Here is a 16,022-nt window from a genome sequence, read left to right as displayed (position 1 = left end):
TACTCAGAACCAGAAAACTGGGCTTCCCTAGGAATGCAGAACAGAGAATCAGGGCGACCCTGCTCTCTGGCACTATTAAAGGTGTTTGCTGAGCAGCTGGATGGTCACCAGGCCCTGTTCTCTCTCTGCCTGTGCTCCACAGCAAGCAGCCTTATTCCTTTCACTGCTAAGAGATTTATCACACGGTCCGCAATCCTTTATCCGCAATTCCGAAGTCCCCAAAGCTCTAGAAACCTACAGTTTTCCCACAATTTGGTACCATTTAGTTACAAAACCTGACCTGACTTAATGCGGACCTGACAATTTTCAGTCCCAGCTTATTCCACTTGTTGTGAAGGTCCACGCCTTTGCTTGAGGAAATAGGAACATACTTTTAAAACGAGGCAGCCTCACCTCTCACTGAGTCTTAAGTAATATATCGTATATGCACTGGGAAATTTTTCCAGAATTCAAAATATTCCGAATTCAGGAAACATACCTGGGTTTCACCAGGGCCTCGACCTTTTTTTGTTTCTTAGTTCGTTTTACAGCTAAGGAAACAGTCACTCCCTCCCAAAGGCAAGCTCTCCTCGATTCGGAGTTGAGGCAGCCCCGGGTGCATTTTTATTCCAAAAGGGCAAAGGGTCTCGCCATTACCGTTCAAGGTACCCCAAAGTGCCAAGACTCAAAGGGTGGCGCCTCCAGAGATGGGACGCCCCGGTGGCTGTGCCGCGGGTGGGGACGATCCCTGGCGGGTGCGGTGAGGGGCTTCCGGGGCGGCAGCCACCTGGCCCGGCCCCCTCAGGCCCCGCCCGTTTCTGCTTAGTTCGGTGATTCACTCCCTCCTTCGCCCCGGGGGGCCCCTTCCCGGCCAGACAGCGGCAAGAAAGCTGGGTGTGTAGTGTCCTCGAACCAGCGAGAAAGCAAGCAGATCGTCCGCACCCTTTGGGACTCCGGCCCACGCCATGGCGGATTCTGAGCGCTTCTCGGCCCCTGGTTGCTGGGCCGCCTTCACCAACTTCGCGCGTACCTGCAAGGGAATTCTTCTGCTTGCTGAGATTGTGAGAGTCCCCGGACTGGCGGGTGGGCAAAGGCGGGGTGGAGCGGCTGGATCCCGCGGACCCGGGCGACCCCGGGTGAGGCAGGCACGTGGGCGGGGAAGCTGGGCTGTGGGACAGGGGGAAGTGGGTTAGAGCCAGAGGCCCGAAACCAGGGGCGCAGGGCGCGTCAGTGGATTGGAGAAGGTGATCGGGAGTTGCTGGGCCACGGGGATGAGGCCACGGGTTCATGATGCATATGGGGAATGCCGTGGAGAGAGACCGTATGAACTCATCCGTGGGTTCATCGACGGGGTCCCAGGTGGCTGGGACGTGGGGTCCCTCCCGTGGCAGGGCGTGGCGCGGCCTGGGCACAGTCAGTCGGGCGGGCTGGCGGCGCGCCCAGGGGCGGGGCCTGTTGGGGTGGAGCCCCGAACTCGTCCTGCGGGTTAGGGCGCCCGGCTGTTCTCCGCTTCTTTTCGTTCTTCTGCGGTGAGGCAGGAGGTCCTTAGCTATCCGACTGCTCCGGAACCTCGGTTTCCTGCCGCCCCCCAAAGTGGATGCCGCCCTTGAGTCACTTTAAAAGGGGTGCGTTGTCTTTAAGCGGAGCCCTGCCCCTCTGGTGTAACTCTCGCCGCTTCCCAAAGGGTTGCCGGGGGAACTGCATGTCCAGCCCTGTCAGGGCCACAAGCTGACTCCAGCAGTGCTCGCAGAACATCTGGTGGGGCCGCTCCCGGAAGGATGCCCCTATCTTCGAAGGGAAAAGGGTGACAACTGAGGCGTCCAACTCTACCCCTTACTAGCCGGGTGACCCTGGGCAAGTCACTTAATGTCTCTGTGTCTCACTTTTCTCATCTATAAAATAAAGATACTAATAACAGTATCCAGCTGATTAGCTTGTTAGGAAGATTAGGTGAATTAATACTTTTACAGCCCTTTTTCTTTTCAAGAGAGAGAGAGACAGAGCAGATAGGGAGTGAGAGAGATTAAGAGCATCAACTTGTTTTTGCAGCACTTCAGTTGTTCATTGATTGCTCTCTCATATGTGCCTTGATGGGGTTGAGGGAGCTCCAGTTGAGCCAGTGACCCCTTGCTCAAGCCAGCAACCTTGGGCTTAAGCCAGCAACCATGGGGTCATGTCTATGATCCCACACTCAAGCCATTGACCCCATGCTTAAGCCGGATGAGCCTACACTCAAGTCAGCGACCTCGGGTTTCAAACTTGGGTCCTCAGTGTCCCAGGCCGACGCTCTGTGCACTGCATCACCGCCTGCTCAGTCTGTACAGCCTTTTTTCCTCCAAACTTTTTTTTTGTTGCTTGATTTTAGAGAGAAAGAGAGAGGGAAGCATTAATTTGTTTTTTTACTTAATTGTGCATTCACTGGCTGCTGTTCTTTTCTTTCTTTCTTTCTTTCTTTTTTTTTTTTGTATTTTTCTGAAGTCGGAAACGGGGAGGCAGTCAGACAGACTCCCGCATGCGCCCGACCGGGATCCACCCAGCACACCCACCAGGGGCGACGCTCTGCCCATCTGGGACATCGCTCTGTTGCAACCAGAGCCATTCTAGCGCCTGAGGCAGAGGCCACAGAGCCTTCCTCAGCGCCTCAGGCCAACTTTGCTCCAATGGAGCCTTGGCTGCCGGAGGGGAAGAGAGAGACAGAGAGGAAGGAGAGGGGGAGGGGTGGAAAAGCAAATGGGCGCTTCTCCTGTGTGCCCTGGCCGGGAATCGAACCCAGGACTCCTGCACGCCAGGCCGACGCTCTACCACTGAGCTAAACGGCCAGGGCCCACTGGCTGCTTTTCATATTGTGCCCCGGCCGGAGATCAGACCCAGAACATTGGCATTTCTGGATGATGCTCTAATTGACTGAGCTAACCCGCCAGGGCCTTTTACAGCTCTTAGAACAATATTTGGAGCACAATGAGCACACAATAAATGTTTAGCTATGATGATTCGTCATCTTCCCAGTCCTGGTATGCATCTGAGTTTGAGGCCCCTGATTTTAATACATCCCCTCAGTCCTGGAAGTTGATGGAAGCCCCCTTCCTCAATGCATCCTTCCAGATATTGTGCCTGGTGATTCTGATCTGCTTCATCGCTTCCACATCAGCATACTTCTCTTTGTCAGTGGTTGAAATGGTCCTTGCTGCTGTCTACTTTGTCATCTACATGTTTGACCTGAACACCAGGATAAACATCAACTGGCCTTGGAGTGTAAGAAAGGGAACAGAAATGGCTAGACAAGGGAGGGGCTGCAGCCGTTGGGATTGTCCGTTGAACTCTGGATGCTGACTTCCCTTTTCTCCTTACCCCTTACAGGATTTCCTCCGAACCCTCATAGCGACCATCCTCTACCTGATCATCTCCATTATTGTCCTTGTTGAGAAAGGAAACCACTCCAAAATCGTCGCAGGGGTAAAGGCTGTGGAGAAAGCCCCAAAGCACAGAGAGATATTTGAGGATCTAGGGGCCATTTCCGTCTCTGCTTCTGGCAGAAAGTGTGTGACCCACAGGCCACACTTGTCTTCAGGGTCTGCAGGAAAGTCTGGCCCAGGCCCTGGTTTTGCTCCCATGATCATCATTTGCTATAAAGGGCCATTCCTTGTCTGACACAAGATCTTTGTTAACAAAGTATATGGCCATCTGCTAGAACTTTTTCTCAAATACACACTGTGAATGGTGCTACCTGTATGTGGGGCCACCATGAGGTTGTCCTGTGTTGATCAGTATTAGGAGAAGGGAGAGTGGGCTTCGAGTCCAGTTCCCTGACCTCTTTCTGGGGCTCTCTGGCTTCCTAACTTGGGGCTTTAGTCACCATCCCTGCATGGGGCAATCACTAGAGGTAGTAGCTACAAGGAGGTAGGAGGCTGAATAGGCTGACCAGCCTAATCCAAACTCCCTCACCCCCAGGTGATGGGCCTTATTGCTGCATGCCTCTTTGGTTATGATGCTTATTTCACCTTCCCCTTGAGGCAGCAAAGACATACAGCGGCTCCAACCGGTAAGTGTGCGTGTGTTTGTGTGTGTGCATGTATCTGTGTAGGGGCTGCTGTTGAGGGGGTTGAGGAAGGAAGGAAAGGGGTCTCCCAAGGGCATGAATGCCAGCTCTGTCCCTTACTGGTACCTATGGCTTTAGTGCCAATAAGTACCATAAGTTTCAGTATTTTTCTTTGTAAAATGGGCATATGGCTCCAAACTGCTTTCTCTCTTTTTCTCACTTGCAGACACTGCAGATGGCCCGGTTTAGACGAACTCCTTTCATTTCTCTCTGCAACCTGCAAATAACACTTCCATTGAAATGACTTCTCCCCACCCCTACAAACACTCCTAGCCAACTCTTCCCAGCCCCTCTTGAGGTAAAAGTGCCTTTATCAGGAGAATTTGTCTTCTAGCCTGCCAGTCAGTCCTACTGGATGTGGCCACCATTGTGTGTGCATAGGACCCCTTCTGAAGTGTCCAAAAGTGGACACCAGTTCTGCCTGGACTAAGCCCCCACCTATGCCACAAAATGAGGGAGAAGCATGCCTCAGATTTCAGACTCCAGGCCCCAGGTTGTGACCCACTCCAAATAACCTCAGTGTGTATGTGGGTTCTGTGGGGGCATACATATAAATAAATAATGAGCTGATTATTAGACTATATGATAATGAATAAATTAATCCTTTGATCAAATGTGGATAAATCTCAAGCATTTGGGGGGGGGGGGTTGGGACGGGGGCAGCTGGAGCAAGGAGGTAAAGAAGCCAAGCCTGTTTTTACACCAAATATTAAATTACTTCAATAGCACAGAGGGAGACAGGAAGGGGATGTATTCTCTTCCCCTTCTGACTTGAGAATGGAAGAATGGAGCCCCCCAGGACTGCCTAGCCTTCAAGCCACTATGCAGTTCTTGTCTCTGGCCTGGCGAGGCATTCCTGGGCCAGAGTTCCCGGGAGGCAGTGGAGATAGAGAGTTGGGGGTCTCCGTTGCAGTGTCCTGAGCAGGGACGAGTCTGCACAGGTGCGGGGGCAGCGGAATGCGTTCCCCCAGGAAGAAGCCATCATCCTCTGAGGACTCGGAACTGGAGCTAGAGTGTGAGCCGGAGCAAGATTCTGAGTCCGACCCCGATCCCAAGTCACACTGATGGTGGTGAAATCTGCCAGACTGGCGGCGACGCCAGTGGTGGTGATGACGGTGGTGATGACGGTGGCTGTGGCTGTGACGTGTGGGGGCCCTGGGAGGGGGACTGCGAGGCCTACGGCGTTGGGCTGGAGGCGCACTCAGGGTTCTCCGTGGGCCTCCCTCAGACACCAGAGGGTCCCGGAAGCTGACGCGAGGGGCACTCTGTCGACTGAAGGCACCATCTTCAGGATCCAGTTGGCTGGGAGTCCCTGGGGATGGCTTGGGGACGCTGCGGAGCCCCAACTCAGGCATGGAGTGGCGGTGAGGGGCCCCTCTCAGAAAACGGGTGGGCTCCTTGGGGCCTGCAGCTGGAAAGACAGATGCCTGGGAATCCCTATATCTGCCCCCTCCCAGAGGAACCCAGTGGAAGGGCCTCTTTTCTCCTTTCCCCACATCAGGACTGGGAAAGTGGGGCAGAGGTCGTACAGGGTCAGCGAAGTGGGAAGTCTGGGAAATATGAGGCAAGGGACAGGCTCTGAGTGAAGGGGAAGGAGGTTGGAACGGAAGAGGGGCAAGCAAGGCTGGGTTGGTATAAGGGGGCGTGGCTTCTGATGGAAGGGGTGGCATTGGCTGGAGCAGATTAGGTTTTAGATAAGGTGGAGGGTCAAGGGTTTGGAGAAAAGGAGGGGGAACTTGGGCTCAGGCAGGTACAAAATGAGGTAGGGGAGGACCCTGTATAGAAGGGAGAAAAACCAGGGTTCACGAGGCAGTGTAGTTTGGGTGGAGACCATGCCTGGAATGGTTTGGGGGCGGGCCCAGAGCTATTACTGCAGGTGAATGGCTTGGGCAGTCACCCGAGGGGCCAAGGGTTGGGAAGGGGGCGGGCCTCGGAGTGGCTGGGCGAGAATCGAGAGTTAACTCACCAGGCTCTAGCTCAGTGCTGGTGCCTTTGGTGGCGGTCTTGGCTGTCCCTTCCACAGCAGGGAAAGAGGCTGTGGAGGCAGCGAGTGATGTGGAGACTGTGCCCGCGCTCCAGCTGCGGCGGCCAGGCCCTGGTGCTGTGGCCTCGGACCCCAGGCTGCAGGCTCGAGAGCAGAAGATTAGGCCACGGCGTGGCAGGAAGGGGCGGCCCAATAGGGCTCGTCCGCAACGACTGCAGCAGAAGCAGCGGTCTGAGGCGTGCCAATGCTGACCTTCATAAGCCATCTGGCCCTGGTCCAGGCCTGTGGGGACACCAATAGGGGGAAACTAAGGAAGAGCCCCCAGGCATGTCTCACTGGGAGGGGGACTGGAATGGGGCCTTTCTCTGGAAAAGAGCAGGAATCTGAGGCAGGGTACCCCAAGACACCCTCTCCCCCAACCTCTCCAAAATGGAGCCCTTCTCTGGAGAAAGCAGGAAATCCCAGGTTTGGTCCTCACCGCAGGGCTTCTCATCCTCCTCTCCTGGAAACTGGCTGATAAATGTCTCCCCCTCCCCTAACTTTCTTTCCCAGGGTGCTCCCTCCCAGACTAGGGACTCTTAAGATGTGGGTAAGACTTAGTAAGATGTGGCTTCAGATGGAAGCAGAGGCCTGGGTGGTGTGGACAGGACTTAGAAGGTAGGGCGTGGCTTTGGTGGGAAAGGAGTGGATCTTAAAGAGTAGGGTGTGGCTTAGAAAGTACCTATACCTAGGCCAGCGATTTTTAAACCCTTTTCATCTCGTGGCACACATAAACTAATTACTAAAATTCTGTGACACATCAAAAATATATTTTTTGCCAGCTTGCCAAAAAAAATAGGTATAGGTATGATTTTGATTCATTCACACCAGATGGCTATTGTTGTGTTAGCCGTTGTCATTTATTTGACAATCTAAGGGAAAAGAGGTCAATGCCCCCTGACTAAATAGCCAGGTATTACATGTTTTAAAAATTATCGCAGCCCTGGCATATGTGGTCAGTTTGGCTCAAATAAACTTTTACTAAAAATTTCAAAAAATAATAATAGTTCTTGCGGTATGCCAGTGTGCTACAGAACATTGGTTGAAAATTGCTGACCTAGGGTGATGGAGGAGTCTTAGAGAAAAGGGTATAGCTTAGGGGCACAGGGTTAGGCTGACAGAGTAGCCCTGAGGCCCTGGGAATTAGAGGGCACTCTGGAGGTGGACCTAGATGTAGTGGTGCCTAGTGCTGTGTTAGTGGGGTTTAAAAAGTATAGCAGAATAGGGGCTATCACTGATGGGACTTGTAGTGAAGAATATAGGGATAGGGTGCTTGGGCTAGACTGAAAGTATGGGGATCATGGGGGACAGGAGGAGCGGTGGTGGGGTGTGGTCCAGCTGTTCATCTATCCCCCTGTCCAGTGCCATATGCACCCACCGATGTGCTCCCCACAGCCGTCACAGTACTCTGCATGGCGGGCCTCATAGCAGGCGCAGCAGTGGGGGCGGCTCTGCCGCATGACATAGCGCTGTCCTCCTAGCGATGCTTCACACTCAAAGCAGCAAAAGTGACCCATGTGCCAGTGCCGGCCCTCGGCCTCCGTGCACTCAGGGGAGAAGATGATCTGGGGGACACAGGCAGCTGTGGCCATCAACAGGGCCTGCCTCTGGCCCTGCCTGCTCTCCACTCCCACCCCTGGGCACAGAAGCACGCACCTCGTCACAGGCTTGGCAGCGCGGGCGCAGGCGTTCAGCATGGTGCCGACCACAGTAGACCTTGCCAGCATGGTAGAAGTAGATGAGGTCCACCAGCAGCTCCCGGCAGGTGGAGCACACAAAGCACTGGGGATGCCAGCAACTACCCAGGCCTGCTCGACTGGCAAACACTGCGATGTCCCCACCTCCAATCTGCTTCCCGCACTGCCAGATAACAGACACCAGAACCCTCACAAAGACGGTTAGGTGGCGATCAGCCAATGTGTAGCATACTTGGGCCTTCCCCGTGGTGGACCTCTGTGACTAGCCTTACCCACTGGGGTAACTGAGACAGGCCCCACCTTCATAGGAAAGAAAAGTGCCTTAGAAACTGACCCTGGCCTAAGCATCGTCCTTTCTGATAGGCCAAGGTTATGAGTTCAATTCTTGGTCATGGCACATATAAGAATCAACCAATGAATGCATAAATAAGTGGAACAACAAATCAAAATCTAAGACCAATAATAATAATAATAATAATAATAAAAAAACCTGACCCTGCCCTGGCCGGTTGGCTCAGTGGTAGAGCGTCAGACTGGCGTGCAGAAGTCCCGGGTTCGATTCCCGGCCAGGGCACACAGGAGAAGCGCCCATCTGCTTCTCCACCCCTCCCCCTCTCCTTCCTCTCTGTCTCTCTCTTCCCCTCCTGCAGCGAGGCTCCAGTGGAGCAAAGATGGCCTGGGCGCTGGGAATGGTTCCTTGGCCTCTGCCCCAGGCGCTAGAGTGGCTCTGGTCACAAAAGAGCGACGCCCCGGAGGGGCAGAGCATCGCCCCCTGGTGGGCAGAGCGTCGCCCCCTGGTGGGTGTGCCGGGTGGATCCCGGTCGGGTGCATGCGGGAGTCTGTCTGACTGTCTCTCCCCGTATCCAGCTTCAGAAAAAAAAACAAAAAAAACACAAAAAACCTGACCCTGCTCCAGTGGGAAACCTTAGAGAGACAGGTCCTACTCATTGTGGGTGGTTTGTGAAACCATAGAGACAGGCCTGGCCCAGTGGGGGAACCATAGTGACAGTCCTCACCTAACAGTAGGATCTAAGGTCAGGGACATGGTGGGGAGGGCTTGGAGGCAAAGTCCACTCACCGTCAGGCTCTAGAGAGAGGCCCTGCCATTGTGGGTGGGCTCCTAAGGACAAGTGTCAAGCAGAAGGGGACCAGAAAGACAGCCCCATGTCTACTGCATGGAGGGCTGGAAACTAAAGGAGAAGGTACACCAGGGCCTCCTTAGAGACAGCATGCACCCAACAATGGGATCAGAGGGCCAGGCCCCATCCACAAGGGGGGCCTACACATAGACATCACTGGCTAGGAAGGCCTTAGAGGTGGTCCCTGCTTAGCAGTGTGATAGGGATATGGGTCCCACACCCCCGGGCTTGGAGCAAAGGCACCACTCACTCCGGGAAGCCCTTCATGGCTCACCTCCTCACAGATGGCCCCAGTGATGGTCACCGGGAAGATTCGCACAGTGCCACGCCCCAGGTTCTCCCGTTTCCGCTGCTGGCTGAAGGCTCTCAGCTCTTTCTTTTCCTCCTCTTCCAGTGCTGTGCAGTACTGCGCCTGGGGTCGTGGGGGTTCATCCAAGCTCCTCCCTCGATGTCCGCCCCACCCCCACCCTCCTAATTTCATCCATGCTCAAAAAACTTACTTCTAGGCCTTTGTGTAGATGGCGCTTCCTGCTTGAAATACCCACCCCTGACCTCCCAACCTCCTGCTGTAGTTTTGCCAAAGAATGTCTCCTGATTGCCTCCGCCCTTCCAGACTTTTCATCTCAGATCAGCTCACCTCTGATCCTGCCCATTTCTTTCCTTCTGTCTGGTATTTGCCCAGGCTGTGCCCCCTACCTGGCAGGCCCTTCCTGTTTTAGGCCTCCTCACCTCACTGTCATGTGGGGGCAGCTGGTGCAGCAGCTGCTTGATCCTGTATTTCTCCCCGGGACTGTTGACGTAGGGGACCTTGTCTTCTGGGAGGCAGCTAAAAAACTGGTATACCTGGGAGGACACGGGGATGGGAGAAATCAATTGGGACCAGGCATGGTTGGAATGCAGTGGCATGGTGGGTCCCTACTTCTTGGAGAAAATGAAAGTCATGGCCCTGGCCGGTTGGCTCAGCGGTGGAGCGTCGGCCTGGCGTGCGGGGGACCCGGGTTCGATTCCCGGCCAGGGCACATCGGAGAAGCGCCCATTTGCTTCTCCACCCCCTCCCCTCCTTCCTCTCTGTCTCTCTCTTCCCCTCCCGCAGCCGAGGCTCCATTGGAGCAAAGATGGCCCGGGTGCTGGGGATGGCTCCTTGGCCTCTGCCCCAGGCGCTAGAGTGGCTCTGGTCGCGGCAGAGCGACGCCCCCTGGTGGGCAGAGCGTCGCCCCTGGTGGGCAGAGCATCGCCCCTGGTGGGCGTGCCGGGTGGATCCCGGTCGGGCGCATGCGGGAGTCTGTCTGACTGTCTCTCCCCGTTTCCAGCTTCAGAAAAATACAAAAATACAAAAAAAACAACAACAAAAAACAAAAAAACAAAAACAAAAAAGAAAATGAAAGTCATCACAAGGTAATGCCTGCTAATGCCAACTCTCAAACATGCCAAGCGTTCCCTCCAGCTACCGCTCCACTTTTCTCCTTTCCTTTACAGCAAAATTCCTTTAGAGTTCTTTGCACGCACCGTCTCCACTTCCTTTCCTCCTATTCTTTCTAGATCCCACTCCAGTTAGCCTTTCCTGCCCCTGCAGTCCCTGCCCTTCCTCTAAAGCTGTTCCTGTCATGGTCATTGATGACGTCCACTTTGTTAAAATCATTGTTCAGGTCTCAGTCCTCATCCAACTTGATCCATCAGTAGCACTGGACACAGCTGACGACTACCTTTTCCTGGGAACACGGCGTTCCCTTAGCTTCCAGGACATCTCACAGTCCTGGGTTTCCTCCTACCAAAAGGGAACCTATTGGCCGCTCCTTCTCTGTTCTTTTAGTTCCTTCTCAATTAACTGACTTCCAAGTGTGGGAGGGTCCTTGGGGGTCAGTCCTTCGTCCTCTTGACTCTCCACTCCATTGGGAATCGCATCGAACTTCTATGGCTATAAATACCGCTTCATGGCTAATGCCTCACAAATGCATGCCTCCAGCCCTGTGATCTCTCCCTTGAGTTTTAAGCAACGTGACCACTCAGATGTCTAATGAGTGTCTCAAACTCTAGATGTCAAAACCAAACTTATGCTCTTAGACCTCAAATGTGCTCTTGACCTGGCCTGACCCATATCAGTTAATTCATCCACCCTTAAGGTCATCTTTGCCTCTTTCCTTTCTCACACTCACAAGCAAATCCTCTCATCTTGACTTTAGAATCTGACCAGCACTTACTACTTCTACTTTTTTTTTATTCATTTTAGAAAGGAGAGGGAGAGACAGAGAGAGAGAAGGGGGGGAGGAGCTGGAAGCATCAACTCCCATATGTGCCTTGACCAGGCAAGCCCAGGGTTTCGAACCGGCGACCTCAGCATTTCCAGGTTGACGCTTTATCCACTGCGCCACCACAGGTCAGGCTACTACTTCCACTTTTAGCACCATCATTTGTCACCTAGACTTATTGTAAAAGTCTCCCTCTCACTTGTCCCTTGCTCCTACCCTCACTCCTGCAGTCGGTTCTACACTCGGTAGCCAGAGAAGTCCCATTAAATTCTAAGACAAAAAACATCCCTTCTCTGCTTACAAATCTCTTGTGATTTCTGCCTCATTCAGAGTAGAAGTCTAAGTTCTCTCCATGGCCTTCTACCACCGCTCTAAGCCCACCTCCTACCACTCTCCCTTGTTGCTCACTTTGCGCCAGTGTACCTGTCTTCTCTCTGTTCCTCACAAATGCCAAGTACACTCCTGCCTCAGGGCCTTTACATTAGCTATTCCATTTGCCTGGATCTCTCTATCCTAGGATTTCTGCGTAGTTCACAGTTCACCTCCTTCAGGAAGCTCAAAAATCATATTCTCACAGAGGCTTAACTGGGTACCTTATTTACAATGCTAACATCTCTCTCCACACACCCCTTCCTTGTTTTACACCATATCACATACTTTACAGGTTTGCTTATTGGTTGTTGCTCCCTTCAGGAATCTATCCTCCATGTGTGTGTATGTTTTATTCACTGCTGTGTCCTTAATGCCTGAATCAGTTGTCTGACACGCAGTAGGCACTCAATAACTGTTGAATTAATTAATCAATGGAGGTGTGGAGAATGAAGTGCTAGAATAAGCTCTGAGGCAAGGGATAGAACAGGAGTGGGGTGAACAGGCCCAGAGATCACTCAGGGTTGAGGGGTTAATCACCCCTAGATCACAGAGGGGTCAGAAAGACAGGTGCCATCTGACCACACTAGTGTTGCCCCTGATATAGGTTTCCATTTGAATATGTGTGTGTGTGGGGGGCTCATTGGAGAGCAACAGTGGGTGGTGCCTTCTGGTCACCTGCTCTGGCTTGAGACCAGGGGGCACCCAGGCATACTCCTCTGAAGCACAGCCCGAGTCATCATCGGAGATGGAGTGGCGCTGGAAGTCTGAGATCAGGCGACACATGATGCGTTCCAGGTCCACAGGCACTGCGTGCACAGCATGCTCCTCCCGAGGGCATTTGCAGTGCTGGCAGATCTTTCTAAGGGGGTCAGAATGGGGGTCAGTTACTAAGGGGTAGCCCACTGGGACCCTTCAGCACCCCAAGGAATTCCAACTGAGGGGCAGGGGCATGAAGATTATCACCCCCAAAAGACTCTGGGTCTGGGGTCGAGGCTGAGAGGAGGTGGGGCTGTGAGCGTGGGTGCAGAAGAGATGGAGCTGTGGGGTCTCAAAGCCGGCGGGTGACTTCCAGCTCTGGGACTTGAGCCTGAGTAGGAGCGGGCTCTGAGTCTGACATTGGCGTTATGGGCTTCCCCTGCGGACAGGCTCTGGACATTCTGGGGAACTTTTCCCTGAGGTGGTGGGCTCTAGCTTGTGCTGAGCCTCTGAACTTTCAGGTAGGGCTCTGTCTGTGGTATGTTATGTGATATTTTGGGTACTGGGCTCCAGTAGGAGAATTTGGTAAAAGGGACTGGGAGAGATGTTCCTAACTCAATAAGGGGGCCGGAGGTCAGTGGGCGTTGCTCAGAGCTCAGGACAGAGGATTTCCCTAGGGATAAGACTTGGGGAAGGACACATCTGGGGCGGGACTGTGTCGTGGGTGGAGCTCTCCTGGGAATCTGAGAGTAGGGAATGAGTCAGGGGGCAGAGCTGTGAATCAGCTTGAGGCTCTTTCCCCGACTGAGCTTCCTCAGTGGACCAGCTAAAGCCTAGAGGCGTGGCTTAAATCTTGGGGTGGGGGCGGGATTCCCCTGAGGGCAGAGCCCTGATGAAGGCAAGGCCCTGGGATAGTCACCTACCTCCAGCCATGCAGCAGGAAGCCAGGGCACTGCTCTCTGCAGGAGTTGCAGGGCTGGCCGCGGTCTGGGTCCTCTGCCTCTGGAGGCTGTAGTGGGCGGGGGAAGACGCGGGACCCCGCCAGGAGCGGGGGCGGGGAGGGAGAAGTCAACACCCGCCTCTCCATTACAAGGCCAGAGACTGCACGTTGGGGCCTGTCCTACCAGGGCAACGCTGGGCAGGCTGGGACAGTCTCCAGAGCTCATGGGAGGGGGGCACAACAGAGATAGAGGTGGGACGGCTGAGGCCACATCCCTCTACGCCTCCTTTTCAGGGAATTCTCCTCCCCAGGCCGGCCTCCAACTCCCCCCACCCAGCCAGGACACCGCCTTCCAACCTCTGACTCCTCCAGACCTCAAATACCTCCCCCCAAACTCAGACTATTCTCCCCACTCAGCGCACAGAGTCCCTAATCTGGGTATGTCCCCCAGGCCTCACCGTGGCCCATTCACCACTCAAGAGCCCAGCAGCACTCCAGTTCCAGAGGGTAGGAGTCTGAGACCTCCTCCTTACCTGGTATCCATACATGAACCCCCCTCCCAAACCCTGGTTTCACCCAAAGATCTGGAGGACCTCAGGAGGCCACTGACACCTTCAGAAACCCTGTTCTAGGAAACCCTGGTCCTTACCCCTCACATCTTCGGCCTATTCACTGCTCTGGACCACTAAACCCAGACCGACCCCACCGAGGGACCCCGCCAAAGGAAAAGAGAGATCCTCCTATCCAGGAAGTCAAAGGCTCCTTGCCTAAATGGAAGCCTGGAAACCCTCTTACCCCAAATCCCAATCGCTTGACCCTCAGTATTCCGGCACCACAGGAGTGTAGGGCCTCACTGTTCAGTTCACCTTCTGCCAAGGCACAGGGCCAGGCCCCTTCCCTCAGAAGCTCTTTAAAAGGCCCGTGCTCAATCCAAGAACCCAATCCCAATCTTTTGGCCCTCAGAATCCTCTCCCATAATTTATATGATAGGGGAGCACACCCGGTCCTTGGGGTGGGAGAGGAGATTAGGACGTGTGGGCCACTAGATCTCCACGTTCCTTCATCCACATGCTTTCAGCTGCCCCAGCCCTCTGGTCAGGGAATTCTGAGGATGGGGATTCCCAAACACTCTGTGGAATGACTCTTCGCTATCTATATCCCCTGCCCTCTCTCCTGGGCCTCAGTTTACCCCGACCGCCGCCGCTGCCCTGAATCTCGCTCACCGCGCGCCCGGAGCGGCGCCTCCGGGACCCACGCGCGAACATGGCGCGTCCGGGCAGGGTCAACACTGGCCGGGTCAGGCGAATGGAATTCTCGCGGCCGTCAGGACACCGCGCGTCCTGCCTGGAAGCTCTCTGTTCCGTAAACCTGACACCTGCGGGGGAGGAGCGCGCCTCAGAGCACCCGCCCCTAGGCCTGTTGTCTCTCTGGGGCCAAGGCGCCCCCTGCCTAGAGGTGAAGGGCACGCAGCTAAGGGATTCTGTGCGAGAGAGCTCGGCGGCCCTACAGCCCGGCGCCCCAGAACCCCAAGGTGCCATGTGGCCTCTCACAGGCCATTCTAGGGTTTAACAGCTCTGTAGTGGAGGAGGGAACTTGGAAGTGGTGACTTGACTGCAAGGGGTGGTGCGGTAGGGCAGTGGTCCCCAACCCCCAGGCCTCGGACCAGTACCGGTCGTGGGCCATTTGGTACCGGTCCACAGAGAAAGAATAAATAACTTACATTATTTCCGTTTTATTTATTTTTAAGTCTGAACGATGTTTTATTGTTAAAAAATGACCAGATTTCCTCTGTTACATCCATCTAAGACTCACTCTTGACGCTTGTCTAGTAAGTTGAACAATTACATTTAAAAATACCACAGTTTTTACGCCGGTCGCATAATTTTATTTTGTGCATTTATCCATCCCACCCTAAAGGCCGGTCCGTGAAAATATTTTCTGACATTAAACCGGTCCGTGGCCCAAAAAAGGTTGGGGACCACTGCGCTAGGGTACTTGTACTGGCGCTTCGTGACCATTTATCATGTATGCTTATTTGGGGGAGGGGTTAAAGCCTTAGCGCCCTCCCTACTGGTGATGTTCCGAAGGACTCTTTCCTCCTGAATAAATTCTGCAGGAATGGTCTTCAACTGCATCGCAGCCGTAGCTGGTGCTCACTCGCCCCCATCAGGGAGCTAGATCTAATACACAGCCACGTGCCTCGCTCTCATCTCTTCAGAGCCAGGATCATTTGAGATTTATGAGGAGGAGGTTAAAGTCACTGGCCAGGTTCCCAGCGCTCTTTGTTTTTCCCTCCCCATCCTTACAGGCCCAGCTGTCATGTCCCTTAAATCCTTGGAAGATCTAATAGGCTTCCCTCCCCTGGTCCCATTTTTCTCTCTCCAGTTAGATATCCCTTTCTTTGAGTTCAGTCCCAGAGCTGGGAGCTTCTCCAGGTTCTCAGGCTTTGCTGTACCTCGGGGCTGGGAGGAGGGGGTCCGTGGCCTGCGGTTTGAAATAGGGTGCCCGGCTGGGGTCTCTAATTAGGGCAGAGGCGGTAGTCAGCCAACCTTTCGTCTCAGGCGCCAGGGATTTTCAGATCGCCCTCCCTCCCCATTACGCACAGACTTGTCATTTTCCGCCTCTTCTTGCTCCAGGGAGGAGCCTGGGAGGGGTTAAAGGGAATGAATGAATGAAATAACAAGTCACCCTGACGCGCCGCCTCCCGGCCTTGCAGCCGACTCGGTATCCCTGTGTTCCAGCTGGGGTGGAGATAGCAAGATGAAGAGACGGTAGGGTCTGTAGAACACGAGGGGTGTGGGTAGGGAAAAGTCTCCCTGTGAAGTGTGGGGTTC

The 16,022-nt window shown here is 54.1% G+C and overlaps 2 protein-coding genes across 6 annotated transcripts; one reads left to right on the top strand and one right to left on the bottom strand.

Moving 5' to 3' along the window:
* The first annotated feature begins 694 nt into the window (after positions 1–694).
* Positions 695–4,366, top strand: PLP2 (proteolipid protein 2). Of its 3 annotated transcripts, none has more exons than XM_066356699.1 (5): positions 718–1,124; positions 3,082–3,231; positions 3,337–3,432; positions 3,928–4,018; positions 4,242–4,366. In XM_066356699.1, exons 1-5 carry the CDS (start codon positions 945–947, stop codon positions 4,262–4,264), a joined length of 540 nt encoding a protein of 179 aa, XP_066212796.1. In that variant the 5' UTR covers positions 718–944; the 3' UTR covers positions 4,265–4,366. The 3 variants fall into 3 exon arrangements, with proteins under 3 accessions (XP_066212799.1, XP_066212796.1, XP_066212797.1); XM_066356700.1 differs by having other exon boundaries at positions 779–1,040; XM_066356702.1 differs by lacking the exon at positions 3,082–3,231 and having other exon boundaries at positions 695–1,040.
* A 353-nt stretch (positions 4,367–4,719) lies between these two features.
* On the bottom strand, positions 4,720–14,537 carry PRICKLE3 (prickle planar cell polarity protein 3). 3 transcript variants are annotated; one of them, XM_066356696.1, is made up of 9 exons: positions 14,412–14,537; positions 13,172–13,257; positions 12,228–12,411; positions 9,664–9,777; positions 9,209–9,346; positions 7,755–7,958; positions 7,477–7,663; positions 6,042–6,341; positions 4,720–5,486 (listed from the first exon to the last, which is right to left on the bottom strand). In XM_066356696.1, exons 1-9 carry the CDS (start codon positions 14,451–14,453, stop codon positions 4,888–4,890), a joined length of 1,854 nt encoding a protein of 617 aa, XP_066212793.1. In that variant the 5' UTR covers positions 14,454–14,537; the 3' UTR covers positions 4,720–4,887. The 3 variants fall into 3 exon arrangements, with proteins under 3 accessions (XP_066212793.1, XP_066212794.1, XP_066212795.1); XM_066356697.1 differs by lacking the exon at positions 14,412–14,537 and adding an exon at positions 14,378–14,403 and having other exon boundaries at positions 4,721–5,486; XM_066356698.1 differs by lacking the exon at positions 14,412–14,537 and adding an exon at positions 13,984–14,241 and having other exon boundaries at positions 4,721–5,486.
* Positions 14,538–16,022: the final 1,485 nt, after the last annotated feature.

Source organism: Saccopteryx leptura, chromosome X, assembly GCF_036850995.1.
Source record: "Saccopteryx leptura isolate mSacLep1 chromosome X, mSacLep1_pri_phased_curated, whole genome shotgun sequence".
Lineage (NCBI taxonomy): Eukaryota > Metazoa > Chordata > Mammalia > Chiroptera > Emballonuridae > Saccopteryx > Saccopteryx leptura.
This window is presented reverse-complemented; position numbering and strand designations above follow the sequence as displayed.